Genomic DNA, 10,151 nt, shown 5'->3' on the forward strand with positions numbered 1-10,151 from the left:
TGGGGGTGACTTCCTCCAGCTCTTCCAGGGCTGACTCAGTGCTTAATTGCTGCATTTATGACTCATCACAGGGCAGAATGGGGCGGGGAAACGGTGCTTTGAAGCAGGGAGTCTATCTGCTTTCCCGCTTTTTCCTCTGTGCGTAGCATATGGGGGGGGTGGTGGTGCTTGCGATGAGGTGTCCTAGGGACCAGGAGAGGGAGCTTTACTCGACAGCAGACAAAAGCTGTAATCTGGAAGGAGGGGAAACGGCATGTTTTTTTCTGAAAGCTCATGCTTGCTTACTGAGATAACTGCTTTCTCCATGCTTAACGCAACCACGTGATCTGGTTATATGGTGACTTTTTAGACGTTTTGGGAAAGGAAACTTCGTGCTTGAAAGGAAGCTTGCAGTGTACTTTTCGCTGAGGAAGAAGGGCAAAGCTGCATCTGGGCTAATGTAGAACACCAGGCACATACAGATCTGCTTCTTGTGTACAAGAAGCTGTAAATCTGATCAGAGGCACTTGAATCATGTGACACCCAATAGATGTGCTCTTATGCATAAATACCAAGAAGGCTATTTTAGTGTGTCAGTGCTTCTGTCATTAATGATGTCATTAATGATAACAACACGATGATGCGTCAGAACAGCCATGCTGGGGTCAGGGTTGCCTGTGTAGTCAACCAGTTGTGGCTTAAGTACTCTTGGATCTGATTATAGAGACACATGTTAATTTAAAAATGTGAATACTGGTTAAGGCAACTTTAATAATAGGATTCATCCTCCTTCCCCTTCCTCCCCCTCCCTCCTTTCCCCTAAAAAAAAATCAACTGGAAAAGCTGCTGCACTGCTCTATACCTCCGCGTTGCTAGGCTTTCTGCAGTGAAGCAACTTATGTCAGACTTTATCAGGCTTATTGTTAAGTCAAATCTCAGTAGAAGCTGCTATGAGAATCCATAAGTGAAAGGGAAAATTACCTAATTCTCAACTCTTTTTTCCACTCAAAAAAGAAAAATGGTAAGCCATGTGAAAACTTTGTTGGGCTGCAGATGTGCTGCTTCGTCTTACTGTATTTATCAACATTCACGTAGACTGGTTTATCTGATTCATGCTATGATGTGGAATTTGAAACAGTTTCCAGATGTTTCTTGTGTTTTTCTTCTGCCTTGCAGCCTGAAATGTATCACATGACCCTTTTGGTGCAAGAGCTGTTGGTCTCCGTAATAAACCAAGCAGTGTTCCTTTCCCTTCCTTACTGATTGCAGCACTCCTTCAGGAGTTAATTGTACGGAAAATAGTCTTTAGCTATTCAGTGCTTTTTGAGTAGTAAGAAAGAAGAGGGTGGAAAGCTCTGTTGTAGGTGAGGACAAGTTCTTAGTAGTGTAATTCAAGGCTATTGTTTTCAGTTCCACAAATTGAAGACAGCCATAGCATAAATAATGTACTTTTTCTCTCTGGTTTTCACCCTAAGCGTAGTCCCTTACGTAGCTGTGTAGCAATATCAGATTGGTGCATATTAAGAAAAATATTTCTTTTCTGTTTGCTAACACTTGCAGAGCTGTTGCGCAGCCACTGGTACCTGTATTGGGGAAACATAGCATACAAGCAAGAACCTTACAGCCTCAGTGGCGAAAATTTTTTCATGTCAGAGACCGAGAACTCTTGCAGTCGTTTATGTCATCCCGTCTTCTCCAGACAGAAGATACCAAAAAACTGCAATCAAAGATCTCTTCATCTTATTGATAAAGCTACTAATAAGGCAAAATGTCTGTCAACGTCAACCGCAGTGTTTCAGATCAGTTCTATCGCTACAAAATGCCCCGTCTGATTGCCAAGGTAACTCGCTGTTAGTAGTAAGTAGGTAGTGTTCACACTGTCCCTTGATAGAGGAGAAGGAGGCATGAGGTAATGATAATGTTCAGCCAGTCAGAGGGCAAGGAGGATGCTTGCTCCTTTCTGTCCAGACTAAGCGTACATTAGCTCTGCTAAGAAGACACTTCAGAGTAGTATTTTGATGTAGTGTATTGGGGCATATGTGCTGGGTTTGGCTGCTGCAGTCACTTAAATCTTTAAATGCCTTTCCTTTTTTTTCTTTTTTTTTTTCTTTTTTTTTCTTTTTTGGTCCCCTTATAGGTGGAGGGCAAAGGAAATGGAATAAAGACTGTTATAGTCAACATGGTTGACGTTGCAAAGGCGCTTAATCGGCCTCCAACGTGTAAGTAGTCCGGAGTGACACAGCATATTTTTTCATTCTTTGTCTTTGAAGTGGTAGTGCTGGGTAGCTTGTTAAAGCATTAATACAATTCTTCCATGACTTGTAAGAAATAAATGTGATCATCTCAGGACGAAATAATGAGCAGAAAGAAACAATATTGACTTGATGTTTGAAAAGCACAGTGAAGAAGTGAAGATAAAGGGCAGTGCTGGTTAACTATACTTTCTTTACAGATCCTACCAAATTTTTTGGTTGTGAGCTGGGAGCACAGACCCAGTTTGATGTTAAGAATGACCGTTACATTGTCAATGGATCTCATGAGGCGAATAAGCTGCAAGACATGTTGGATGGATTCATAAAAAAATTTGTTCTCTGTCCTGAGTGTGAGAATCCTGAAACTGATCTGGTGAGCGCGCTCTCTCTGTAGTAGTGCTAGCACTGTGGAAATGCTCTGTTAGATGTTTATGGAAGTGGTGTGAAGTTGATAGCTGACTTGAGTATCTATGCCCCCTTTGTGAAAGTCTTGTGTTTATAGCAGTTCAAAACTTCCCAGCTAAGTGGCTATTTAGTGTACTTTGTGTCACTTCCAACAGAGCAGGTTTAAAACCTGTGGTGTTAACATCAGATTTAGGCTTTAAATCATAATTGTTCTATAAGTGGTATGTTAACTGGAGGATGTTCTTTCTTACAGCATGTCAATCCTAAGAAACAAACTATAGGTAACTCTTGCAAAGCCTGTGGCTATCGAGGCATGCTTGACACAAACCATAAACTCTGCACGTTCATTCTCAAAAACCCACCTGGTAAGTGTGTATCCTTATTTGTTGGGGATAAAGGGAACCTCTTCAGTGGGGGTGCTGCTAATGAAGCAAAAAATCAAATGGCTTATGTGTCATTCAAATCTAAAAAGACTCTAGTATGCTCCTAGAGTATGTTTAGGTCAGGATGAAGTATCTGTGCTCATAGTTTCATCATGAGCAGTCTCTTCCCTTGTGATTCTGTAGCCTTCCCAAGTAGGAGTACTTGTGAAGAGTTGGGTTTGCCTGTGCAGAATAGATCTGAGGAGGATCTGTTCTAGACTAGACAAGGAGAGCTAGTCAACAGGGAGTGCATGGTAGTTTTGCCTTAAGGTCAGAGTTAAGTAGGAAGTGAAAGTGAATGCTTACTGCAATGTTCTTGAACTGTGCAAGCAACACTCTGTAGTAAGCATCTAGTTGCCTGCTGCAATTTAAGCTTGCCAGAATAGAAGAGTCTAACCTATTCCAGGGGTCTCTGCTGTGTGAGGTCACCTGTTATATAGACTTGAACAGTCTTACGTCTTGATGATAAACAAGACTTGCTGGAACTGGGTTTCCCAGCAGACGCACACCTGCCTGGAGTGTATCTGGGTATGAGTACTATACATAACTTGCTGCTGAACTTACTTGGAGATTTGGCAGAGGTGTGGTAATGCAGGGACTTACTTGCTTTCTCTAATTCATAGAGTAAAACATTAAAATTTACTTGCAGAAAGCGGCGACACTGGTACAGGAAAGAAAGAAAAGGAGAAGAAGAATAGAAAAGGCAAGGATAAAGAAAATGGCTCTGTGTCCAGCAATGAGACACTTCCACCACCACCACCAGAGGAGATAACTCCTCCACAGGTTGTGGTAAGTAGAAGGGAGATAAAGGTGTGTGGTGTCTTGATCTCATACAGAACTTCTGGTGCAATGCTGACTAGCAGGGAGCAGCAGTCATGTAGAAGTTCTTAATGTATTCAGAACTTCACTGCTGGAATAGAAGTATCTTTCTGTTTCCTCTGTAGCTTTATCAACTTTTTGGAAACAACATTTGTGCTGCTTGTCAAGTGAAAGTTGCATATCCTTGAACAATCTGGCTCCCTGAACAGGAGCATCTAATGAGTGTGTTAGATAATGGTAAAACTGCTAGAGGTAACCCTGCAGATGGCTACAAACTCATGTCTAGTTTCCATTTGCGAATTGTAGTGTAGCACTTTCTCTAGAAAGTATAAATACTTGTTTAAAAAAGTTCCTCAGCTATTACTAAGCTTGTTATAATATTATATGAATCTCTTGGTTTAAATTTTTATTTTTTTAGGAGGAGGAGGATGATGATGACTGGGGTGAAGACACAACAGAAGAAGCCCAGAGGCGTAGAATGGATGAAATTAGTGACCATGCAAAGAACCTCACACTTAGTGAAGACCTGGAAAGAACAGTAGAAGAAAGAGTCAATATACTGTTTGATTTTGTGAAGGTGAGTAGTTTTGCGTGATTTACTTAGCATAGTTGCGTAAGATGTTAGTAAGGAGACTACAAGCAAGCTGCATAAACTTCTACCAAAGTACTGGCTCCACCACTGATGAAGGAGGAAGCAATGCAATGGAGTATTGATGCAGAGCATTTGAAGCGACCTTGGTAGACTTAGTGTTCCTGTCTTGCAGAAAAAGAAGGAAGAAGGTGTCATTGATACTTCTGACAAAGACATTGTAGCAGAAGCAGAGAGACTGGATGTGAAAGCCATGGGCCCGCTGGTTCTCACTGAAGTCCTTTTTGACGAAAAGATTCGGGAACAGATAAGGAAATACAGGCGTCACTTCCTTCGTGTAAGCACTCTCTCCTTCTGCACCCAGCGTAACAGCTGTTGGGTTGAGGTTTTGGTAGCAGCAGCTTGACTCAAGTCTGGATTGTTTGGTACTGTAGGGACAAAGGTTTTCTGTAGTTGCTTAGTTTTAAGCCGCCTCTTAAGCTGGGGAGAGCTGCTGGGAGGGATAGCAGGGATGCTGTGAATGTTGCTATTTCATGGAGACGAGCAGAAGCCACAGCTCGGTCTGGAGAGAGGGAAAAAGGCTAATGACATCACTTGTTTTATCGTAATTCTAGTTCTGCCACAACAACAAGAAAGCTCAGAGGTACCTTCTCCATGGCTTTGAGTGTGTGGTAGCCATGCATCAGTCTCAGCTTATTTCTAAAATACCACATATTTTGAAGGAAATGTATGATGCAGATCTTCTGGAAGAGGAAGTCATCCTTGGCTGGGCAGAAAAGGTAAGGGGTAGTATCTCGTAGTATACCAGCTAAATACCTGACTGGAGCATATTGCATCTGGTTTCTCCTTATGTGTAATGGCTTGTGCAGATGTCTTCAAACAACTAATCTGAGGCAAGTTGATGCCTGGGAGAAACCTTTTCAAAACTGGCTGCTCAAGGTGGTGGAATAAGTTTACAGTTCTAAGTTAGGCTATCACTGTATGTGGGTATGATGTGATGTAAATTCCTTCAGTCTTCAAGCAGAGTCTGTCCTCTGTCTTTCAGGCCTCAAAGAAATATGTTGCAAAGGAGCTTGCCAAAGAAATCCGTGTCAAAGCAGAACCATTTATTAAATGGCTAAAGGAAGCTGAAGAAGAATCTTCCGGTAATGAAGAAGAGGATGAAGATGAAAACATAGAGGTAGGAAAGGCTTGCTTACTGCAAACTACTCTAAGGTTGCTCTTTTTGTCTTGTTCCTTCACTTGGTGTGCCATTAAGTGGCTTACTGTGTGTTTAACTGAAAGAACACCTCATTTCTAATGCTTTGTCAGTGTTTGCTAGAACAGCTGATTAAGAACAAGTGACTGTCTCTCTCGCAGTTTAGGCCTTGGTAACAGCTTTTAGCTCTGCTCCAGCTGATTGTGGCTGGGACTTTTTTTTGTACGTAGGAATTTTGTTTTCTTCCCGGTAGTACTTACTCTTATTCCTGGACATGAGATCATGCTTCCTGAAGATACGCATGTATGCTTCTGCCTTCCAAAGACAGACTGGTGGTTGTTTTCGGCATGCTTGAATTTGGGTTTCCTATGCAGTATTCCTTCTTGTGTTGGAAGGTGCTGTGCAGTGCATTTTGGAATGTGTTAAACAGCTTGTGGCAATAAACAGGAGGGCTGGGCTGTTGTACAGGCGGGTGTTGCAGCTCCTTATGTTAAAATTAGTGCTCATGTCAGTAGGTGCTGTAGTGAAAGTGTCTTGTCTCCACAGGTGGTGTACTCTACAACTGCCAGTGTACCTAAAGTTGAAACTGTGAAGCCTGCAAACAATAAAGATGACGATATTGATATTGATGCCATTTGAAGTGATGCAACATAGCTTCCAGCATAGTAATGCAAACTTCTCTGCATTTTCTGCCAGGAGTGTGACTTGTATGTGCACAAGCTGAAATGGCTTAACATCCTGCTACTCTTTGTACTCTAAAATGTATGTTTTTACTGTGACTGGTCATGTGTAACTAAGCCTAATACCAAGGAGTCAGCACGTCAGTGGACTGATCTAGTTTGCAACTGGCATGTTCTGTTTTGTTTTTCTAACTTGTGTTGGACACATACTTGGACCACATTTATACCGTTGTGGAAATAAAGGATTTGGTTTTGGTCAATCTTCATTTGTGACTTTGAACACCCTTATTTCTCTTCCAAGTAAGTATTTGCACAACTTGGTGAGATGTGCAAAGTTCGGGGGGAGGGGGGGGAGAGGAATGACACATGTCAAGACAATCCCTTGAATGAGACAATAAAAATAGCCTTAGCATGAGGCTGTTGAAAATGTTGAGATTTGAAACCTGGACAAAAAGCAGGTGTTAGGAAATGTACAGAGTTACAAGTGCCATCTCCTTAAAACAAGGCATCTCTCTGAATTCTGATCTATGCAGGATTTTTGGTTTGGTTTTTGTTGTTTTGGGGGGGGGGGGTTGGGTTTTCGTTTTTTTGGGGTTTTTTTACCCAACATTTCCACAGGTTTTTGCTACATAAATTGTTGGTTTGGTTTTCCTCTGAGGTTTTTGACAGTTCCTGTGGCGGTTTGATTTGGGGTGGGCAGGGGAAGGGCATGATCTGGTGCTTTGAGCATAGGAGTCCCTGAAGCTGACCTGCCAAGCTCTGGAAGTGACTCTTGTAGATCATAAATGCCAGCATGAGGTACCAGAGTCCTTTAGAAACCACACAAAGAGAGACCTAGCCCATCTAAATGGGGAAACTGGTGTTACATGGTGAGTGAGCAATGGGGGTTGGCTTAGGAGTGTGGGTCAGTATGGGGGTTTGGGGAGGGTGTTACTTGCCCTTCACACCTTGTGCTCTGGAAAACCAGAGTGACACTGGGTTTTTTTCATTTTTGGGAGGTTTGGCATTTAGAAGTTTTGAGAGGGGTGCGTGTGTGCAGGGAGCTGATTTTTCTAGCCAGGCTGTTTGACATAGAGTTGGATGGAGAAGATTGTGTTTGGTAGTTAGAATAACGATGATGACTTGAACTTGGTGAGTACAGCAAGGCTGTCAGTCTGGGAAAGTACAGTTGTGTTGTAGGTGGCCCTGGTGTGAAATTGTCACTCGGCACTAGCAAATGTGTCAAGTGGCATCAAACGCGGTGAAGCCATGAAGCATTTGAAAAGTGTTCCTTTATTTTAATTGCTGGTTACTGCAGAAGTACAGAACAATGATTTTTAATTTAAATACAGGTTTATTCCTCACTTCTTTACAAGAAAACTTGCTCTCCTTTCTCCTTCAATTTCAAAAGTAATTGTCAATTTTCATGCTTGTTGAGAATCTGGATTAATAATCCCTGTGTGACCTCCCAGGAAGGCACGTCTTCTGGTGCCGGCACATCCCTCTCTGTGTAGTAATTGTGAGCATACCATTACAGGCTCCTGCCTGCGAGGCTGGAATGTTGACATCCTCCAGAAAAAAAATAGTGGAGTCCAGTGTGGCTTTTACAGGTAGAGCTGCTGACTTTTGCCTGGTACTGCTGTAGAAAACTGGGTAGCATTTAGTTCATGTGGAGGCTAGAACCTGTGGAGCTTTCTTAAAGCAAAAGGCTAGAACTTGAGGGGTTGGTGTCAGAAGCTCAAGAGGGAAGGGTTAAAAACACCATATAGTGGGAGGCATAGTTTCAGCCCTGGGTGTTCTGTCTGTGTGCATTTGGATACTGGTGATAGCCAGGAAGTGAAGTCATTCACTGGTGTCACCAGCGGACTGGGAAATAAGACTTGGCAAATAGTGCCTTCCTGCTAGTTGCCAGTTGCAGTGGGAGGTGGGTGCTTCTGCCTTGGGCAAGCTCTCTGGCCAGGTGGTTGAGTTGGCATTGCCTTTCTGAGCAGATTTTCTGTTTGCAGAGGGGTTAATGAGAAGCTCTGCTCAGCTCTTGTGTGGAATGCTGTGGCCCCTTGACCATGGCTCTGCTGCTCTGCAGTGTGGGCAGCACCCTCTACTGATTCCTTGAGCCTGGTTCTTAGCTGGTGTAGGTCAGCATCATCCACCAGAATAATCAGTTGCTCTGTGCTGGAAGTCTGCATATGCAGCCTTGCAGATCTGGCTCACAGCTTCTCGTCACATCCTAGAGATGGCTTTTGTCTAAAGCATGTTTTGCATGGTGTTGACTGCTACCAGCTATGACACATGATGATGTTCTGTTTGGTGTGTAGTTAGTTTCGTTTTAGAGCAGACTTGATCATAATTGCAGGGTGCCACCAGAGGGGATAATCTCTTTTCCTACCCCAAGACCTAGCGATGAGCAGGACAGACCTGTTCCTCCCAGTAGGGAGCAAGGAAATAAATCCACCAAAGAAAAATCTGTAGGCTGAGTGAACTGATGATGTCAGCAAAGCTGAATGATGGTAGATTCTGAGTAAATGTGGGAATGTGCAGGGAGTGAAAATATTCTTGTTGGTAGTAGCACACAGGTGGATTAAGTGTTATAAAGTGGTACCCTAATATTCAGATGGGGGGAGATCTCCAGAAGCACTGAGACCACCACTAACTCCTGGCCCTGAGTCCTGCTTCTCACTCTACCTTCACACACATTGCTGTTTCTAACTCATCCTTAACTGAGGATTCCACCAGCTAATAGAAATGAGTGTTCATTTCATGAGCGTTTCTTTAGGGAAGGAAGAAGTCTGACTTAAGTTTCCTGAGTCTTTGAATTTATTGCTGCTGCTATCTGATGAAAGTAGAAAGTACATCTTCAACATGTAACTTGGTGTTAAGATACACCAAAACAGCTTCAAAGAGACTCCTGGCACCTGGAATGGAAACAGTAAGTGTGGGGTAATTTCCCTCACTTCATACTGTACAGTGTCTCTGTTTAAAAACCTTGGTGTGAATGCTGTGATTTGGCAGCTGGAAGGGCTAGTGGCCGGGGGGGTGGGGGAAAGTACATCTTCAACATGTAACTTGGTGTTAAGATACAATCTGTTCCAAGCTTCAAAGAGACTCCTGGCACCTGGAATGGAAACAGTAAGTGTGGGGTAATTTCCCTCACTTCATACTGTACAGTGTCTCTGTTTAAAAACCTTGGTGTGAATGCTGTGATTTGGCAGCTGGAAGGTCTAGTGGCAGGTCCATTAGCCTTAGCTTCACAAACCTTCATCGTCCTCCGGGAGCCTGCAATCGGCGGCTTTACTGCAACTTAGCAGCCTTCATCAGGGGCTCGTCTTCGTCCAGCACAACAGGGAGCTTCTCAGCTGACAGCTTTGCTTGGGGCAGCATCACTAGCAGATGAAAGAAGCTCAGCGGTTTCAACCAGGGTTTGAAATCCTGGTGGTGGTTGTGTGTGTGAGAAGTAGAATTGCCCGGTTTTATTTTCATCAGTGAGAGCCTAAAAATTGTCATTAGAGGCCAGGGCCTTGCTCAGCCGGGTGTGCATTATATGAAAGGATGCTCTTTGCTCCTGAGGGTGTAGAGCTTGGGCTTGTAGAGAGGCAATGACTAAAGATAAAGGGAAAGCAATCTGAAGGGGCTGCAGGAGGTACAGTAATGTGCAGAATGCTTTTTATTTCCCCTTGCTATGCTAGTGGCTGCCCCAGCCCATGTAGCTGCTATGTGACACTCCCAAAGAGGTCAGCTTTTTAAACAGGGTGCATTTTGCTCTGCGAGGTCACTTGTGTGAGGCATTACCATGAGGCTTTCATTCTTCCCTGCTAAAATAATCCTTGCTTT

The 10,151-nt window shown here is 43.3% G+C and overlaps 1 protein-coding gene across 2 annotated transcripts; it reads left to right on the forward strand.

Annotated features, from left to right (window-relative positions):
* The first annotated feature begins 654 nt into the window (after window positions 1–654).
* EIF5 (eukaryotic translation initiation factor 5) lies at window positions 655–6,610 on the forward strand. 2 transcript variants are annotated; one of them, XM_010015196.1, is made up of 11 exons: window positions 655–1,000; window positions 1,540–1,819; window positions 2,117–2,198; window positions 2,432–2,604; window positions 2,890–3,001; window positions 3,708–3,847; window positions 4,296–4,454; window positions 4,642–4,803; window positions 5,081–5,245; window positions 5,512–5,646; window positions 6,211–6,610. In XM_010015196.1, the coding sequence occupies exons 2-11, from the start codon at window positions 1,748–1,750 to the stop codon at window positions 6,301–6,303; spliced, it is 1,293 nt and encodes a 430-aa protein (XP_010013498.1). In that variant the 5' UTR covers window positions 655–1,000; window positions 1,540–1,747; the 3' UTR covers window positions 6,304–6,610. The 2 variants fall into 2 exon arrangements, with proteins under 2 accessions (XP_010013498.1, XP_010013499.1); XM_010015197.1 differs by lacking the exon at window positions 655–1,000 and having other exon boundaries at window positions 1,539–1,819; window positions 3,708–3,844.
* Window positions 6,611–10,151: the final 3,541 nt, after the last annotated feature.

Source organism: Nestor notabilis, unplaced genomic scaffold, assembly GCF_000696875.1.
Source record: "Nestor notabilis isolate BGI_N333 unplaced genomic scaffold, ASM69687v1 scaffold16505, whole genome shotgun sequence".
Lineage (NCBI taxonomy): Eukaryota > Metazoa > Chordata > Aves > Psittaciformes > Psittacidae > Nestor > Nestor notabilis.

Excerpts from the sequence above, each read along its gene's own strand:
- EIF5 (XM_010015196.1), top strand. The coding sequence starts at position 1,748 with ATGTCTGTCAACGTCAACCGCAGTGTTTCAGATCAGTTCTATCGCTAC. Across the intron at positions 1,820-2,116 it reads TGCCCCGTCTGATTGCCAAG|GTGGAGGGCAAAGGAAATGG; the intron begins GTAACTCGCTGT and ends GTCCCCTTATAG. Across the intron at positions 3,002-3,707 it reads CATTCTCAAAAACCCACCTG|AAAGCGGCGACACTGGTACA; the intron begins GTAAGTGTGTAT and ends ATTTACTTGCAG.